This window comes from Podarcis gaigeae, assembly GCF_964106915.1.
Source record: "Podarcis gaigeae genome assembly, chromosome: 15".
NCBI lineage: Eukaryota > Metazoa > Chordata > Lepidosauria > Squamata > Lacertidae > Podarcis > Podarcis gaigeae.
Window position 1 is genome coordinate 16,319,110 of NC_139692.1, and position 18,909 is coordinate 16,338,018.

At 47.4% G+C, this 18,909-nt stretch overlaps 2 protein-coding genes across 6 annotated transcripts in view; one reads left to right on the plus strand and one right to left on the minus strand.

Annotated features, from left to right (window-relative positions):
* SMIM35 (small integral membrane protein 35) overlaps nt 1–18,189 on the minus strand; it is a 23,260-nt gene extending 5,071 nt beyond the window's left edge. The window contains exons 1-2 of one of the 4 annotated variants that reach the window (XM_083714237.1): nt 17,950–18,189; nt 1,020–1,136 (exon numbers count right to left, since the gene is read on the minus strand). In XM_083714237.1, the coding sequence (XP_083570363.1) occupies nt 1,020–1,136; nt 17,950–17,956 (124 nt within the window). In that variant the 5' untranslated portion in view covers nt 17,957–18,189. Of the gene's footprint in view, nt 1–1,019; nt 1,357–3,084; nt 3,142–6,769; nt 7,039–17,949 lie in introns of those variants that run through there. The other 3 variants (XM_083714236.1, XM_083714235.1, XM_083714234.1) reach the window with 3 other exon arrangements.
* The window catches only part of TMPRSS4 (transmembrane serine protease 4), a 20,433-nt gene continuing 12,242 nt past the window's right edge, over nt 10,719–18,909 (plus strand). For both annotated transcript variants that reach the window (XM_083714231.1, XM_083714230.1), the window contains exon 1: nt 10,719–10,815. In XM_083714231.1, coding sequence (XP_083570357.1) covers nt 10,813–10,815 — 3 coding nt within the window. In that variant the 5' untranslated portion in view covers nt 10,719–10,812. The remainder of the gene's footprint in view (nt 10,816–18,909) is intronic.

An 18,909-nucleotide genomic window follows, 5' to 3' on the forward strand; every position in this document is an offset into this window, starting at 1 on the left:
ATATGAAAAGTGTATGCAAATTGGTAAACCCCTCTATGTGGACATATTAACCTGAGTCATTAGAAGCTAGCCCCAGCAGGAAATGCTTCTGGAAAGTCTTCATGTTGTTGCTTTTTAATGGGATAATTTTTATTTGAATTTTACGGTGTAACTGCAGACAACAAATTATTTATGTAGATCACAAAGGTTATGTGTGTTTATGTAACTAATACATTTCAGTTTACATTACAACTGAGCAATAAAGTAATATACAGTAGTAACTGTTAGAAAAGATAACAGTAGACCCGCCTGTAAACTCACAGAATGCTAGCTGGCTCATAAAAATAAATCATACCTGTACCAGTAAATAATAAATAATAATAATAATAATAATAATAATAATAATAATAATAATAATAATAATAATAATAATGTAATAATAATAGGCATCATGAATAAGCATCCCTTGTTACATCAGGAAAAAACATACAATATTATTACACAAGTCTTATTGTATTAGCCAGATGTATTTATATGCCAGAGACAGGTTTTGACTATGTTCCTCTTTGCTAACATACATAGTAAAACCAAACCATGCTGATGTGAACTTGTCTTTCTTGTTCTGACCTCTGGAACCCCTTAGTTTATACATTAACTTTTCTAAAAGGGCTGTTTCCTGTACTTTGTTGTACTGATATGTGACTCAAGCACCTGCCAAGTCTGTCCAAAACTGGGCAATTGTAGCTCTAGCAGCCATCAGTAAATGAACCATTTGCTCTGTATTGGAAGGTCCTCATGCCTTTTGGGGGAAAAGAGGGTCCATGGGTCATGTGTGGGGAGCAGATATAGCCAGGGCAATAGGCAAGCATCATGGCTACAGCAGTTGTGTGGAAGCCCCCAGCCTCTGCTACAGATCCAGCCCTGGGCTCTCACTACACTACACTACACTACACTACACTACACTACACTACACTGCACTGCACTGAACTGCACTGCAACTGCAACTGCAACTGCAACTGCAAACCACACCCCGTACTTACTGTTCCAGCAGTGTCCTTCCTGGTACCACCTTGCAATGGTATAGCTAAGGACACCAAGGATCAAGAGGGAGAGACTGACGCCAAGGATGAGGCCAAGAATGCTGACGGGCTCCCCTTCTGAAAAGACAAAGAGCCCCACAGATGGAATCCAGTCAAAGGAAGACATGGAGGAGCCTTCTTATCCCCCAAGGCTGATAATGGGTGATTGTAGGTGTTCGCTCTTAGGGCTGTATTCAATTCAGAATTGACCCATTGAAATCAATAAACCTAAGTTAATTATGTCAATTAACTTCCATAGGTCTATTGTCAGTAGGACCAGTGTTGAATACCACCCTTAGTGCCTGCCCCCCCGCCCCCGCAAAAAGAACGGGATTTATTTATTTATTCCAAGCATTTTATACTAGCCTTTAATCATATTCCCAGTTCAGTCTGCAAAAAGAACAAACAATTGAAATGTACTTTTAAATAAATAAATTAAAGTTTTAATGTTGTTTTGTGTTGAAGTTGTTGAAAATTGTTTTGTATTATTCATAAAAGACAAGTGGCACTGAAAAAGAGATTGATTTAGAAATGAATGCACATACAGAACAACCCCTCCCCGCCCCAAGACCCACCCCTTATAGCAGGAGAAAACAAAGGATACCAGAACAAAGTTTTCTGGAAAAACAAACTTTTTGTCAGCACTGGCTGAAGCACTTTGAGCAGAGAAATGCCACTATCCAGGGTGCTTGCTCATAGTGGGAGCTTCTCACTGTGTTTTCAGGGAGCACCCTGCTGGCCATGCCAGGAGTAGCAGGATGGCTTTGAATTTTATTTAATAACTTAAAAGAGTTCTTACCTGCCCTCTCTGCAAGGTCCCCAGCAGCATGCCAAGATAGGTTGCCTCTATGCATGTGCGTTGGGTGAATGCTTTGGGTCTAGATCATCCAGCTAGGACAATCCAATCTCCTGAGAATTAGGGTTTGTGATATTAGGGAAAGCCTCCCCCTTTTCCCCGGATAAAGGGATATCTGCAAAGTAAATATTTGCCTTTGCTTCCTCTCAGTCTATTAAGTGAAAGGAGGGGGACCTTCATATGAGCACAGTGTCAGATAACCTGCCTCATATAACCAACATGCTTACGTCTAATTAATGTATGAAAGGGTTAAGGACATAAAGTAAACTGTCCTGCCAGGGTCAGCTCACCTTGGGAGGGATTAGGTCAAGTCTTTGTTCCCCCAGTCTACCACATGAACTCAGCTCCAATTTAGCTGCATGGCTCTAACAAGCCCCTCTTGTGCTCCTATACTTTAATTTAGGAACTTTCCCCACTAAGATAAGTTTTACTGCCCGTGGCACCTTTTTCTGAATGCTGTATGGAAGAGCACAGGAATCTGACTTTTGGAGAGTTTGTAAGTAAACATTTTAAAATTACCCAACGTGTGGTCTTTTTCTATGTTAGGAGAAGAGCAAAGTTTTGGAACTCACAAGGGCATATTTTAAAGGTCTAGCAGCCTGTATTTCCACACTTTGCTAAATATTTTGTGATTTTAAATCTCTCACCAAAGAGTACATGCCCCAAACTTGGACCTTATCAGAAATTAGACCTGTCATACTTATATTTTCCCCTTGCAACCAACACACAGCTACCCCTGTCTAGGGAGGTTATATGGGATTGTGGGTCTGCTACTGCCTGACAGAACTATATGCTGTTTGCCTCCACCTATGGTCTCCTTGTATACTTCTAAATAAAGCAAATATTACAAAACTACAAAAACACTATGCATCTCCAGTGCTGTTCCTTATCCATAACACAGCTGGTTGCTCTGCCCTAAAACTTCTGGCAACTCAGAGAAGTGTCACAACAGTGGGAAACACACTGTGAAGTTGCCACCTCCCTGGTCCTTTAGGGTCAGACACCTGCGAAGGTAGCTTGGTTCCATGGGCTGTGCTGTGCTCCATGCAGTGTGAAACTCATGCAGCGCCCATGTTCATTGGAAGTGCTCAGAGGAGCACCCAGAATACCCTCCCCTTTTAAGAAAAAGCCCTGAAGCCTGGAGGGGAGATAGGTGTCCCCTGAATTTACCTGTGTTGGGGTCCATCCTTTTCCTCTACAGTCCAGCTCTTCAAACAGGAGCTCTCCCTCCAGTCATCCAAGCCAACAGCCTGCCTGCCTGCTCCTGCTTTGCATGCCTCTCACCTCTTAGCTGTGGCCACTCCCTAGATGTTGACGCAGAATGTTCCACGTTGCAGGCAAAGCTACTTCAAACATCCCACTTTGTGGGCGACAGAATCACAGCTGGCTCCAGCTCCAACAGAGGAGGCAGCTGGACCTCAAGTCAGGCCCAAGAGTGGCCAGGGGTGGCAACTCCCAGCCCTGCAGTCCTCTGCAGAACCTCTAGGATGCCCCTCTGCTACAAGAAAATCATGGGGATTAACTTGGGTCTGTTACCTATGGAAACCCTTTTGCATGCAGGGCAAGCAGAGTTTGGCATGTAATCTTGGTTAAAGAGTAGACACTATTGGTTGCAATCACACACAGAAAGATGCTTGCAGAGTGTGAAAAACAGGCATAGGCAAACTCAGCCCTCCAGATGTTTTGGGACTACAACTCTCATCATCCCTAGCTAACAGGACCAGTGGTCAGGGATGATGGGAGTTGTAGTCCCAAAACATCTGGGGGGGCCCGAGTTTGCCTATGCCTGGTGAAAAATAACAGAGTAGTTTATTGTAGGAAATACTTTAATAACTTGGGTATAAAAGATTCTAGTTGTAACCTAGCTAGCTAATCTGGAGAAGAACAAGGCATCCATGCCTGAGGATAGCTCAGTTGGTAGAGCATGAGACTCTTGATCTCAGGGTTGTGGGTTGGAGTCCCACATTGGGCAAAGGATTCCTCCTGCATTGAAGGGGGTTGGACTAGATGACCCTCATGGTCCCTTCCAACCTGCTCCTTTGTTCTTCCAGAGGACGATTCAGGATTGACCTCTCATCTTGAGGTCCAAGAGAGGTGCGGGGAGGAGGAAGCTATAAATAGGGATGCCACTTAAGACATATCAGTCTAACATCCAAGAGATAGAGAGGTCAGCTCAAGAGGTTAAAGGTACAGGGAGGGCTTGGGAATCTGGAGGTCCTAGTCATAATCCATGCAAACCTCATGTCTGCAAACATCCATCAAAAATAATCACCTGGCCATTGTTGCATGCAACTGAATCTTCTGGCACCTAAGAATAATAATCACACAGAACAATCAAGAGTCATCAAACAATATTATTAAAATACAACGAGGTAGGGGAGAGACTCTGGAAAAAAGATATCATAGCCTAAGAACAGCATAGTCCAGCTGAAAGCTCCTCAGCACCAATAAAACCCTAGAGGGAGCTCAGAACCACTTACCTGATATGGAGAGGAGCAAAGAAGAGCGTCTGCCTGCTTATCTCCTGCTCAGCCCCAGTCCAATGCAGCCACCTTTAGGAAGGCAGTGTGAGGACAAGGTAAAGGCAAATTTTGGCCACCCACCTCTATTATTTCTTTAATTTCCTTAAGGCATCTGTACCTTGCTTTTTGCTACTTGTCTCAAAGCGACTTACAGGAAGGAGTAAAACATACAGCACATGCAATTTGAAATATAAGTGAACACATCTGAAAATTGGGGGGGGGGGGATGACCAACAACCATTGGGACAACTTTCATAGAGCAAAGGCCTCCTTAAATAAGTTCCTTTTCACCTAGCACCTATCATTTAACAAGGATATGTGGAGGTAGGGTTAAACTGTATCTATTTGGCAAAAGATGAAAATACACTGTGTACATGCATGGGTTACTCTTATCTATCTGCCACCATAATTTCACATGCTCCAGTGCTACGGCCTGCCCCGTCTTATGTGATGCTTCTTAGGACACCCAACTTGTTACTTTCAGCTCTGAGTTTCAGCAACCCCCCCCCCCCCCACTCCTGGGTCCCAGGCAAATATCTTTTCCAGCCTGACTACTCACAGGAATGGGCCACTGAGTTCTGGCCTCTCAGCTTGTGGTTGTATTAGACAGGCAGTTCCTCCTTATCCCAGTCTCTTTGGACCTTCTCTCTTGTCAACTCCAGTCTGGGGGAGGAAACCAAAGCACAACCCCCTCCACAATCATGTGCTCTGGCTGCCCAGTGGCCAGAATGAGAGTCCTGCAACCTTTCCATTTATGCAACCAGCAGAGCTTTTGGCATCAGCTACACCCCAGGAAAGGGCCTTTCCAAGCCATGTTTGTACAGCTGGGGACCAGAGGGGGCATGCACTTTCCCACACACCTCTCCACCACCTCTGCCCATGAAAACAGCCCTGCATGACGAATTGCTGCTCATTAGATGAAATCTTAGCCCGTTCAAGGACTGAGCTAACAGAGGCTGGCAGGGCCCACAGGAAGGGTCCTGCTAGACAAACCCGTTCCTAAGCAAACTCTGGCACACAATGAGAATCCTCCACAGCCCCAACTCCCTGGGCCTTGCTGGTGAGAAGGACGCCAAACAGCATGGGTGAAACCTGACCCAAACTGAGGCCAGCACCCATCACCCAGCAGCTGAGGTGCTTCTCTCTGAACCAGAGGCTAATCACCACTTTCAATCTTTCTGGCCCTTCTCACCAAACACAAGAGTTGTTCAGGTCTGCATCTCTAGTTCCAGGGGCCTCCCGCCCTGGACAGTGCTGTGCAACCTCACCACATACACTAAGGCAGGGGGTGGTGAGAGACCTTCATGCTTCTGTAAGTTTCTGTCTTCCGCCTGCACCACCACAAGTTGCTCTAGCATGGAAGCACGTCTGTCTCTGAGTCAGAGAAGCTCAGAAAATATATCTGATTGCCCAGCCAGTGTGTGCCCAGCTCTAGATTCCTGCAGCCTCTCCTGAAACTGCCCAAGGCTCTTCCAGTGGAGTGTACTTCCCTCCGAAGGCTGTTAGTCATGGTGCATGACTCTGTCTTCCATGGTCCTTATCACAGAACGGAAGGCTGCAGGAGTTGAGTCAGTTGGTTCCCACACTCAGATTAGGTATACAGTGGTACCTCGGGTTACAGACGCTTCAGGTTACAGACTCCGCTAACCCAGAAATAGTACCTCGGTCATGGCGGAAATGACTGGCAGAATCCGAGACCAGGGAGAAGAGTTGGTGGAAGAAGATTGGAGGAAATTTAAAATTTATCTACAGAAACATTGTAAAATTTTTGAATGTTGATGACATTGAAATGAACTGAAGGGGTTCTAGCAACAAGGTTAAAAATAAGATTGGATTGATAATAGATAAATTAATTGGATATGAATTTGCTGAATTAATTTTTAAAAGGGATACAAAAAAGGGAGATGTGAGGAAGTCAGGAAAATAAGAGGAGAAATCAAAAAGAGGGATTTTGTGTTTTCTTTTTAGTGTGTTTTCCCCCCTGCTTTTTTCTACTTTTTCTATAAGCTAAATGTTTGTATTTTTTGTATTTTGTAATTTTATATTTTTGTGTATGTGTTTTTTCTTTTTTCTGTTTGTTGTTATTCCTAAAATTTAATAAAATATTATTTTTTAAAAAAAGAAATAGTACCTCGGGTTAAGAACTTTGCTTCAGGATGAGAACAGAAATCACGCAGCAGTGGTAGGCCCCATTAGCTAAAGTGGTGCTTCAGGTTAAGAACAGTTTCAGGTTAAGAACGGACCTCCGGAACGAATTAAGTTCTTAACCCGTGGTACCACTGTACTGTACATGGTCCCCTGGCTGCTGGGATAAATAAGAGGAAAGAAACTCACCGCCAAGTTTCATATGAGTCCTTCATCCAAGGAAGCCACCATCATTCGCTTTGCCTTGAGACTCAGATAGGCAGCAAAAACACAGGAACTGGCAAGGTCTCTGCACTCCTGCTGCACCTATTGAATCTTGGAGTCTTCCAACCTCACCGACTCCCCCCCCCCATTAAAAAGCTCCTTCAGGTAGCACAGCACCAAGTGGCTGCACATTGACAGGCTGGCAGAAGGTTGGGAGGACGTTTGAGTGGTGTCTGACCTAATCAAAAGTTCTCAGTTACACTGCAAACCAGACACAATGTGAGTCTCTTGCATTCAGGCAGAATGAATTAACTGCACTGTCGCTTAAGTGCACCCCAAAGCCTAGACCCCCCTCCTCTCTTCTCTTGAACTAGGATACAAACCCTGCTGCAGGCTCGTGTTTGGAGTTCAGTCAGGGAGGCATTTATAACCCTGTTTGATAATTCCACCTGTCACTGTTTAGTTTGACAAATGATATGCCTCCTGTTCTATTTTTAGACCAGAGGTTCTATTGTTTCTGATGGCTGTATTCTTATCCTGCAGCTGCCATTTGATTTGACTATTGATAATTTTTTTAGGGTGAAGGGCAGGTTATAAATATGTGAAATAAAAACAAATACATAATAGATCTGAGTGACGGGCAGAGGAACGACAAGTTCTGATTTAAGCACTGCTTGTGAAACGGGCCTTAATCCCTGACTCTTGCAGGCCTGACGTAGGGCTGTGTTTTGGTCAAGAGGAACATCAGGATTCACGTACACAAGAGCACATATTTCCTCTTCACAACATTTGTTGTGTGCACAAAACATCCAAGGCCCCTGAGTCACCTCAGCTGTGCCCAGGCGAAAAATGTACAGATCACACCCAATTTTCATTTAGAAGGAAGCAGGAACTGCACTGCTGCCCTGCCTCCATGCCTATGAATGTTCAAATCACTGATAAAACAATGTCTACTATCATTTGCATTGCAAAGGCTGGAAAGGCAGGGTGGGGGGGAGGTGTATGGATGTGCTGCCACTCCTATTCTGGATGCAACCTCAGTAGCCTCCCAACCTAGACCGTCTGCAAGAGATTAGGATCAAGGAACTGGGAGTAATCCACCACAACTCTTTCCCTTACTCCCTTCGTGGCCCAGCCCAGATTAGCTCCCTACAAGTCCCAGCATAAGAGCCAACTCCTAGGGGCTGATGGGGCTGCCATCCTCCCCCCCCCCCAAAAAAATAATAATTGAGGGGGCCGTCCCTAAAAGTTGATGGTCATTGGCATTCAAATGGTGTTTGAATGATCATGTGATCAGTTACGCAGGGAAGTGCTTACCTGGGCACCCCCAATATTTTATTCAAATTGAGCCCTGGGCCACATTGGAGCAATCGAGCCTGCGCCTGAAAGCAAGGGGTGCTCCAATGCCTCCCACCCCTGCCCCTAACACCTGGATTGTGCCCTGAGTGTTGAATACAGTCCCAGCTGGGTTGACACCTCCTCAGGGACTAGCATCTCTGACCAGTCTTTCAGAAGAGCTTGCTGAGGAGGCCTGTGGGCAGGTGAGGAGATAGCGCTGGAGGAAGAACTACGCCTCCTTCACCTGAGTCAACCTGACTGAGTAATCGGCTCTTGGGGCACCTAGAGGTCTTCTCTGTTTTGACAGCAAGCTGTTTTTCCTTCTCGGCGAGAGCGCAGCAGCAGCCCAAACGGAGCGGCCTTTCGCAAGAGCTGCGAGCCTGCAGAGGGCTAGCAGAGCGCAGCTTGGTCTCGTCTGCTGACCTGAGTGACCCACCAGGCTCCCGGGTTCCCCGGGGTCTGTCTGGCGCATTGACAGCCTCCTTTGCAAGAGACAGCCGCGTCCTGCAGCTCCTCCACCCGCGTCCCTACATTTGGCTGCACAAAGAGAGGGAGTTGAGGTCGTGGACTCGCCCTTGCTCCTGGTGCCACGCCAACCCCCTCCTAGGCAGTCCGCTGGCGGTGGTGGATGATGCCGGCCGGCACCTCGTCTTTTCCAGGTGTCTCTCCGCCCTGCCTGATCCCGCCCGTTCTTCGGTAACTTAACAGGCCGGCAGAGCGCATTGAGAAGGTGCCAAGGCACTGGGCAGAGCCCGGCCTTGGCAGCTCCAGCACAGAGAGGCAGAGGATGACTGGCAGGCAAGCAGGCAGGGCAGGGTGGGGCAGCCGAGGGCACCAGGAGGGCATCTCACACTGACGGCAAGGAGTCGCCCAGAGCGGGCGGGGCTTGGAAAACAGGCTTGCCGTGGGGCTTTGGGCACATTTGGGGGAAAGGGCGGAGAGCTTGTTGGCCCCCACCCCCATCGGACTTCGTAGGATGAGAACAGACAGGCCATCCTGTGGCCTCCTTTGGGGAGGCGGAGGGCTTGCCAGTCATTTCTGCTCTGGCTAACGCCAGATGGAAAACTCAGTTGGTTGGAGAGCGGTGTTGACAATGCCAAGGTTGCCGGTTCGATCCCCGTGAGGGACAGCTGCATATTCCTGCATTGCAGGGCGTTGGACTAAATGATCCTCAGAGTCCCTTCCAACTCTATGATTCTATTCGCTTCCCACCCCCGAAAACCCCAGACTGAAAGTTACCTTCCTCTCTCCAAGCCCAAGTTTCCCCAAGCGGGGGGTGGTAGTGGAGAGGCTTCATCGCTTCGCCTGATCTCTCCTTTTTCACCTGTTGATAAAATTTTGCTTTGCACCTGGAAGCGCCTTCCCCTCGCTCACGTATGCCAAGGCAGGCTGGCTTCCAACCTGGGCAAGCGGAACCACTGCGATTTCTGGGGGTCCCGCCTCTCACCCACTCGGGTGTCACTCGTGGAAGAAGGAGCTTCCTTTCTTCCTCTTCGAGCTCTGGCCAGCCCCTCGACGTTTTGACAATGGCTCAGCTACGCACCCACAAGCCAGACAAGCAGGCGGCAGGAATTGGCAGGGTCCGGTTTAGAGAGGAGCAAGAGGTCCCCAGGGCCCAGCACCTCTCCAGCATCTCCAGATCTGCCGCCTTCAATGTCTGTTTGATCGCATCAGTACCGCAAAGACTCTTTGCTCTCCTTCTGGGATTGTACCCCCAAGTGTGCTTTATAAGCTGGTCTCTATCTATCATCCATCTATCTATCTATCTATCTATCTATCTATCTATCATCTATCATCTATCTATCATCTATCATCTATCTATCTATCATCTATATCTATCTATCTATATCTATCTATCTATCTATCTATCTATCTATCTATCAGCTGGTATCTATATCTATCATCTATCATCTATCTATCTATCTATCTATCATCTATCTATCTATCTATCTATCTATCAGCTGGTATCTATATCTATCTATCTATCTATCTATCATCTATCTATCTATCTATCTATCATCTATCTATCTATCTATCTATATCTATCTATCTATCTATCATCTATCTAAGACCTCTGTGATTCTGCAGACTGGCCTGAGTTGCTAGCGTCTCCTGTGTCCTTGGTTTCCCAATTCTCACCATCCACCTTGAAAGACTGTTTCTCCCATCTTCACCACCCCACGCCCAGGGGGTTCACCTTATGGACCACCTAGGCGCCAGGTATCCAAGGTCCCTTAGGGATGGAGGGTGTGCGCGCCTGTCTTTTGTGCTTTAGGAGGGAGGAGTGCCAGTCTTCCCCGACGCCCCATCCATCCTCCTTGCCAGGACTTCCCATTCTGATAACTGCGGTGGGGGTGACTCACTCAGGCTTCACAAGTTAGAGGCAGGAGGAGGTGATGATGTTGCCACTGACAGGTGAGCGTCAGGTTACAACCCAGATCATCAGTCCCGTCTGACGACTCCAGCTGAGCCAAGTCTTAAGCAGGCGGCGGCGGCACAGCGCTTGCCTGGCCTCACACTCACAGCTGGCACGAAGGGGCAAGTGAGGAGAAGGGAGCGGACCGCTGGAGACCTGGAAAGGACCTCAGCGACACCGGAGCCCTCTGGGCATCCCTGGTGACGACAAGGGCAACGCCTCCTGCCCCTCTGTGAAGGTGACCGAAGAGAGAGGAGCCCCGGTTGCAACAAACATGGTAAGTGCTGTGTACTAAATTTGCTTTCTAGAAGGCAAGATGAGTCCTATGGACTCTTTCTTCTGACCCAGTTGTGCGGGGGGGGGCGGCCTTTTAACCTTCTTGGAAGAAACCACAACACCTCCTGGTAACTGGGCAATAAGGAAGCTGGCAGGACCTTTGGGCACACAGACAGGAACTAATGGCAGCAACAATCTCCACTGTGAACAGCCAGTTGCTAATTAATACTCCCAGTTTGTGTGCTTATGTTGAATGAAAGACAAAAAGCGGGGTTTCTCTGTGTATCCTGAGCTGGCCACAACACCAGGCATTACCGGTAGTTTTCCACTGAGAGGTTTTGGAACTTACATACACAGTAACCAGGAAGCCCCTTCCCTATTTCCAGATTTTTTTTGGCGGGGGGGTTGTGGCAGCAAAGGAAAGGTACTCTGCAGATGGTCAGAGTTGAAGCAGATGGATCAGAGTTGGTGTTTGTTGAAACAGACTGAGCCAAATGAAAGTCAGATTAAGTCCCATGGGGGAAAATGAGGGGCCCTCTGTTCTTAAGGGCAGATTCTCAAAGCAAAAGAACATAGAAAAAGCCTTTTCCTGCTGGAAAGGCAATTGCCAGCCATACGCCTCACAAGAGGGAGAGTGGGACAGCGATCGTGTTCTCCTGTTGTTTGTGTCTGCCATCTAGTATTCAGAGGTAGACTGCCTCTGGACATAGAAGTTCCAGTGTGCTTGCATAGCAGGTAGAGTTGGTCATTCCTTCTACACTGCTTTGTGTCTGTGAAGAGTGTGAGCTGCAAAGCGGCCTTCTGAAATCTCAGTTGAAAGCATAGGTGTAGCCAATGGGGGAGCAGACGGGGGCAGCTGCCCCCCCCCATCAAGTACAAAATAGAAATACTTACCTAATTGACCAATCACATCAGTTCTGCCCCATCCCACCCAAAAAAAAATCCTATGTCTGAAAGCCCTGCCAATTGTGAGGTTTAGAAAAGGATAATGTGTACATGAATTACCCTGAATATTCTGCCGTGCTACATAAGTGCAATGTAGTGGTGGTGGTAAAATGAGTGGTAACCTGATAACAGAGCCTACAAATATGCAGGCAGCAAAGGAACCAGGAAGTGGCAGGCAGAGGGTGACAAGGAGACTTTGCTGCCTTCCGTTGCCCTGCTGCTGCTGCTGCTGCTGCTGCTGCTGCTGCTGCTGCTGCTGCTGCTGCTGCTGTTGAGAAGTTCAGCTGGGAACCAGACACTGCTTGGAGCTGTCCTGCCCAGATGCACCCTGGGGCTCCCCAGTGACAATGGCACTATTAATGCCCTGCCAGGGAGCGTGCCTTTCTGTGAACCGACAGGACACCTCTTCCCCAGCTGCTAATCACCAGCAGCTCTTTGTATAAGCCAACTGGCACCACTCAGACAGAAAGAGCAGCAGCCCTAATCGCTTCCAGGATCCACTTTAGATGTCACCCTGCAGGAGGGATTTTCTGTGAATGGGAAGAAGAGACATCTGGGCCCAAAGAGAGGGAGGACTTCAACAGCACCAGCTGAAGCAAGCTTTGTCACCCTAGAAGGCAGAGAGAAGGAACCAGGCATGTCAGAGAGCACTGCCTGCCTCCCCAGGTTTTGAGCCAAAGCAAGGAATCAGTCCAGGTGCCTGTACTGCTAGGTTGGGTACTTGATCTTATTTTTCATATATTTGTAAAGGGATCTTTTAAAACCAACTCTCCTGTGGCTAAAGAGTGGCTTTGTACCACTCAAAACCTGACTTAGCATTGCCCAGATTTAGCCTAATCCAGAGGTCTGTCACAATTTGATTGACATACTTTGTGGGTCCATCAACTGGTGAGTCTTACAGTGGACATGCAGAGGTGTGAAGAAGAGCAGGTGTTCATCTCCCAGGGCTCAAGCCATCTCTAGATTTACTTGCTCCTCCAGAGCAACCCTAAAGCAGCTGGCAAGCCCCCATTCCCTCTGCTTCCTTTCCCCTGGACATTAGAGACCTCAAGAGGCCTCCAACCATATTTAACCCAAGCAGGGCTCCATGGGAAATGGACTGAGGATTAAATCTTAGATTTAGATCTGAACTTCTATCCCATGTGTGTTGGAGAAATACAAAATGAAAACTGGCTATGAGTAAAACACTTATAAATTTAATAGCTTATTAAAATTTAGGAATTGCACAGTTATACCTTTTTATCCCTTTCATTTGTGATATGCTGACGTTCCCCTGTTACGGAGAATGAACCACAGTTTTTTAGGTTTACTTACATTTCAATGCAGGCAGCATATACAACAAAATAGTGTACGGAAAAATACTTCTATGTTATAGTAAAATAAAAGTTGGTAGTTTTAGCTAACATGTTTGAAAGCAGGAGCTTTAGCCATGTGCGTCTGGTCAGCTTGGAGGCATGGTGGAAAGAGAGAGTCTCCTCACAGGCAAGAGGGAATATAAAGGATTGTCTCATTTGTTACAAAGTTCATGTCCAAATGAGGCAAAGGAAGGACCACATACAGAGGGTCCTCTCTAGGAAGTTCAAGAACTCTCCGTCTACTAGCCCTGTGCTCGTCTAGCAAAACATGCATTTGTGATTTGGCTGCAAACCCCAACAGCTCCGCAACACCCAGACAGCTGTAGGAGAATAAATCCTTCCTGTGTGGGATGATGGCAGAGAAAAGATAAGGTAAATTTGGCTTGGTTGGCCCTGTGTCAGCGGCAGAGTATGTGCCTGCGCTACCTGGGGTGGGCGCATGGGGTGCACCCCCAAAGGGTGCTGGGTGTGTAGGGCACCCTCCCACACGCCACAGTTCAGGGTAGGAGAGGGGCAGGGAAGCTGCTGCCCACTGTCCTCCTGCTCTCCTCCCCTGGGTCAGATCTGACTCGGGGGCAGAGCTGTGCCAGGCACAAGCGCCACAGCCAGGGCACAGCTCCTTCTGGCGCAGAGCCAGGTTCCGATGAAGGAGCCTGCTGTGGGGGTGCCTGCTTGCACTCCCTCTCAAAATTGTGCCCAGGGCCACGGCACCCCCATGCTATGCCTCTGCCCTGTGTGAAATCATAAACTCTTGATGTAAACACAGGTATGAAGCAGCAGGTAAGGCGGGTACCCACATGCAGCAGGTCCCCAAGGAGGAGGGCAATGATGCACACAGTCAACCAGCTGCACCAAAACTGCCATCTAGGGCCATGTGGCCACCCAGACAGCTCACAGGTGCCTCTTGGAGGGTAGGAGATGGCTAGGCATCTTCCCTCCCTCAGCAGAAGCTTCTAATTTCTGGGTCAGAAGCAGCATCGCTTAGGAGCACAAGACAACTGAATTAGGCCAACCTGCTCCCACCACTGCCTGTGCATCAAACATGGCACAATCAAAGCAGGTTGATTTACAGCAATCCAGGCACTGGTATTACTGCAGGGATGGATCAACTACATATTCCACCATTTGAGTGCTGCTCCAACAAGAGTGAACAGACACTTTCAAGGCAGACAGCCTGACCCAAGGCACCCCTCTAGGTAGCCTGCACCACCAGCAGCAGCAGCAGCAGCAACAACAACTGGCAATGGGCCCTCTTGCCCTACTATTTTTGCAGCTTTCTCTAAGTTAATCATTCATACTTCCTTCCATTGGAAGCCATACCACCTGGCACCATCTAAGCAGCCAAGGAGGTGAGCCAGTCTCTTTCCTCCTCACCAAGAGTTGTACCTTTTTTTTCACTTTCCACCTGCCTCCATCCACTCCATGCTAACGGAGTCATCCCTTGTGCAAGCGAATGCCACACCAGGCAGCCAGCAGATGGTAGCAAAAGCCTTCTACTTTTGCAACATCTGCTCTGGTGGAAAGGAAGACAGGGGAGGAGATCTCTTCTCCTCTCTCTCCCCCGTCTGAGTCCCGCTCAACTTGTGTGGCAACTACAGATTAAGAAAGCTGGACAGTGTTTCTATCAGAGGGTGCACTTTAATATTTCTTCCCCACCCTCTCTTTTCTCCCCAAATATCGGCGGAGATGAGATGCTAATTTGGAGCCCAGCAGTGGAGTCCTTCCTCTGCAAAAAGTCAGCCAGAACACAAACACACATGTTCTCATTGGGTTAGCCTATTCCATAGACCAGAAGGGAAAAGTTCAGATTCCATGGAGCTTCAGATTTTGAGTTGACTTTTGCCAATCTGTAAAAGAACATCAGAAGACAGCCTGGCTGCAGCTGGACCATACCAGAGGGGCCCCATCTAGTCCAACAACCAAGCAAATACTCACCTTGGGAAACCCAACAGCAAAACAGACGCATTCAGGTGTGGGCCAGGGTGTTTTCACACTTGGCCACAGACCCCTTGACCCTCTCCCAATTTTTAAAATGCATTATTTAATGTTTTTACACTTTGCTTTCAGGGGGACTTGATGTCCTGTTACTGGCGATGTCAATGAGACTCCCCCTCTAAGTAACCTGGCATCTTCACTTGCCCAGGGGAAATTGATACATTGGGCCCAGAAGACCCTGTTGGCATCAGAATAAGCCATGACAAGAAGAATTAATTTTGCCCTGAAATTTTTGCAAAGACAAATAGACATTTGCATATGCAAATCTGTATCATGAACCTGTTAACAGCTAATTAATTGCTAGAAGGAGCTAAGCCACTCTCCTGGTTAGTAGCTCCCATGTAAACTAAGATCTCACCACAGCTAGCCTCTGTTGTTTGTTTGTTTGTTTAAAGATGACCATAGATGTAATTCATTTTATTAAACCTGTATATCATCTTATACTAAAAAGAAGTCCCAAACAAATTTTTATATATGATATTCTGTGTGCGCTTACCTGATACAGTAAAGCATTATAAAGTGTATTAAAATGCACACTATCAACATATGAGCAATAATAAAAACACACACTAAAGCCCAACTTAAGTGGTTGTTACAATATCATTATATCTGTTAATTTGCCTAGGAGATTAAAATGTTTTTACCAGGTGCTGAACTAATAGTAAGGTTTATGCCAGGTGTGCCTCCCTGAGGAGAGTCTTCCACAGATGGGGCACAATTATAAAGAAGGACCATTCACTAGTTCCACACACACCCTTAGTGCTTGTTTTGGAGGTGCATGGAAAAGTGCCTCAGGTGATGAACACAGCAGGCAGTCTCATATGGGGCAGCCCTTGAGGAATTGAGGCCCTGAGCTGTATAGGGCTTTAAAGGTCAGAAACAGCACTTGCCATTTAACCCAAAACCCAATGACTGCGAATGCAACTGAGTGAGAATCAGTACTACAGTGGTACCTCGGTTTACGAACTTAATCCGTTCCAGAAGTCCATTCTTAAACTGAAACCGTTCTTAAACCAAGGCACGCTTTCCCTAATGAGGCATCCCGCCACTGGTGCCCTTCCACCGTTCAGATTATGTTCTTAGACTGAGGTAAAGTTCGCAAATTGGGACACTACTTTCGGTTTTGCGGAGTTCATAAACCGAATCATTCATAAACAGGACTGTTCTTAAACCGAGGTACCACTGTACAAGTTCACACTTTCCTGTTTCCAGTAACATTCTGGCAGCCGCATTCTGCCATAAGTAAAGTTCCCAAGCCATCTTCAAAGGCAGCCCCACGTATAACAAATTGCCGCAATCCAGCCTATAGGTTAACAGAGCCTAGGCAATTGAAGCAAAGCTATCTGTGTCCAGACAAGTTTGCAGCTGTGCCACCAGTCAAATTTGTTAGAAAGCACTCTTCCCCCCCCCAAGGCCTCCAATGGTAATGTTGGATCCAAGAGTACCCTCAAGCTATCAGTTCCAGAGGGTGACCAGCCATATGTGTCAAGCCAAAGGCATCACTGGACAACCCCATGACTGCCATGGAGACCATGCAGTGCTGAACTGCAATCCTGAAATTAGGAGGTTCAGAGTAGACACTGGAACCCCTTGTACTAGTAGTCCTGAGAATCACAACAACCCACATCCAATATCACCTCTGTCGTTTCAGGAAAGGAGGCTGCTAGGAGCAATGTAAGCCATGCACCAACAGATTGCCTAGTTGTTCCATTTGCCCAACACCAAAGGAAGACCTTTCAAGATAAATCTTCCAACATGGCAAAAAACATTTTAAAACTATCTCAATTCAAAAACAAAACCAAGCAAGAAGCCACCACTCTGCACCTCAAGGCTAGTGGAGCTCTGATGACAAGAGGGGCCCCTGAGGAGAGCATTAAACAACCAGGGGGTGACATCACCAAAAAGACCCTGCTCCAGCCTGCCTACCAGTCAAAGTGGGCAGGTTCATTTGGGCGCAGGAGCCCCTTGAGATGCCCTGATCCTGTGCTATATAGTCACTAGTCAGCCAGCTCTTTGAACTGTGTTGAGAAACAAAGGAGCCAAGGGGGGAAAGTTCTGTACAGTACTGGCAAAATATATCCTAGCTGGTCAGTTCATTTGTTAAAAGTTAATGTTTTCTTTTGTCTAGGCCATCTGAAAATCAATAAATTGCCATTTAAAAAATATGTATCTTAGCTTCTCAGTTCAAATCAGTATTCTGACTCCTTGTTCTGAAGCAGATGACGTTTCTGGGAGTGTTCATGGGCTGTAGTTAGTGGAAATGACCAAGGCAAAGATTGCTGTGTGAAGGTTTTCTCCACCTGGGAGGGTGACAGGTAGAAAAAGGTGCTTCGTGCCACTGTGGCCACTTGAGCCTCTAAAGAAGAGGCCAGATCATCCATAGGCTCTGACCTTGATCCTTAAGAGGGAATGCAAACCCATCCAGAACACTCACTACCACCTCCCGTCAGCTGAACTACCTACCCACAACAGCACCCCATCCTGCCTGGACTGGGACTCAGTTTATTAGCCCTCATTCAGCCCATTGGTTCAACCTCCTTGAACCACTGTCACAGCCAGCCTTACTGGGTTTCAGCATCCCCAATTCCCAGTCCTGACAGCTGGCTCAGAAGGACACTAAGAGAGGTAGTATTGAAAGTCACTGAAAGGGTCAAGAGAAGTCACTGGACCACATACCCCCTTGCTCTCAGCAGCCGTTGGTTCACCAGAGCAACCAAGGTGGTTTTGGTGGCAACCCTAGGTGAAAAGTCACATTGAACTGGACCTAGATTGTTTTCAGATACTAGGGGGTGGAGAGGATTGCACCTCCAATGCCCATTTCATATCAACCCAGGCCTTACCTGTCATTGCAAGATCCAAGAGTTGCCCCTGCAGGTAAATAAATGCTCTTGCTCGGAAGCAAAAGAGGCATTAAAGCAACTGATCTGGTGATGGTTTCCACTGCAGCAGCAATGGAGAGTCTCTTGGCATCATTGTCAAAGATGCCAACCTAAGGCGAAGCCAAGCAGGATCTGGCTGGGCCCTTGGTTAGAAGCAGAGGGGCTGGCTTCTCACAAAGCAGAGGGCTTCCTTCCAGCGTCTTCATGCAGAGCTCAGGTGCTTTCTGTCTCGGTGCAGGCTGCCAAGAGTAAGTTGGCAGTCTCCTAGCAGCAACCCAGCCTGCTTTCCTCAGGAGGACTTTTGCCTCCTGAGACTCCCCGCTCCCTCCCTCCCTCCTCTTCCTCCCTGCTGCTCAGGCAACAAGAGGACATGGTGGAAAGAAGCAGGAGACTGAACCTCCCAGGCCAAAACAACGTCAGAGCATGGCTGTCACAAAGGAATTGCCTGCTGAATCGATGTGGGCTTGGGTTCCAAGGTGGAAAATTGAGGTCTTTCCCTGGAGTAATGTCCCCTTAGCTGAGATTTAGTCTGTTTCCAGGGAACATGCACTGCACAGCTTATGTATGTCAGTGTTAGAGATATAATGCATTCCCACCAAACTTAGAGCAAACCAAGCTGCTTCTTCCAGTGTGCCGTTTATTTATTTATTACAGTTGTATAATAAAGATCTTCCTCCAGAGAGTTCAAGGACAAAGCCTTGTGCACTGTTCTCTACCCCCCATCACCTATTTTAGCTTAACAACCCTGTGTGGTAGGCTAGCCTGAGTGATTTGACCAAGTTCAATCGGTGAGCTTCAGAGGTGGGTAGGATATCGCTCCCTAGGTCTTCCCAGTTCTTGTCTGTCGCTCTAACCAGTTAGAAACTCACATGTTTAAGTTAGACACCAAATGGCTCCTTAAATGAAGGTTACATTTGCCAA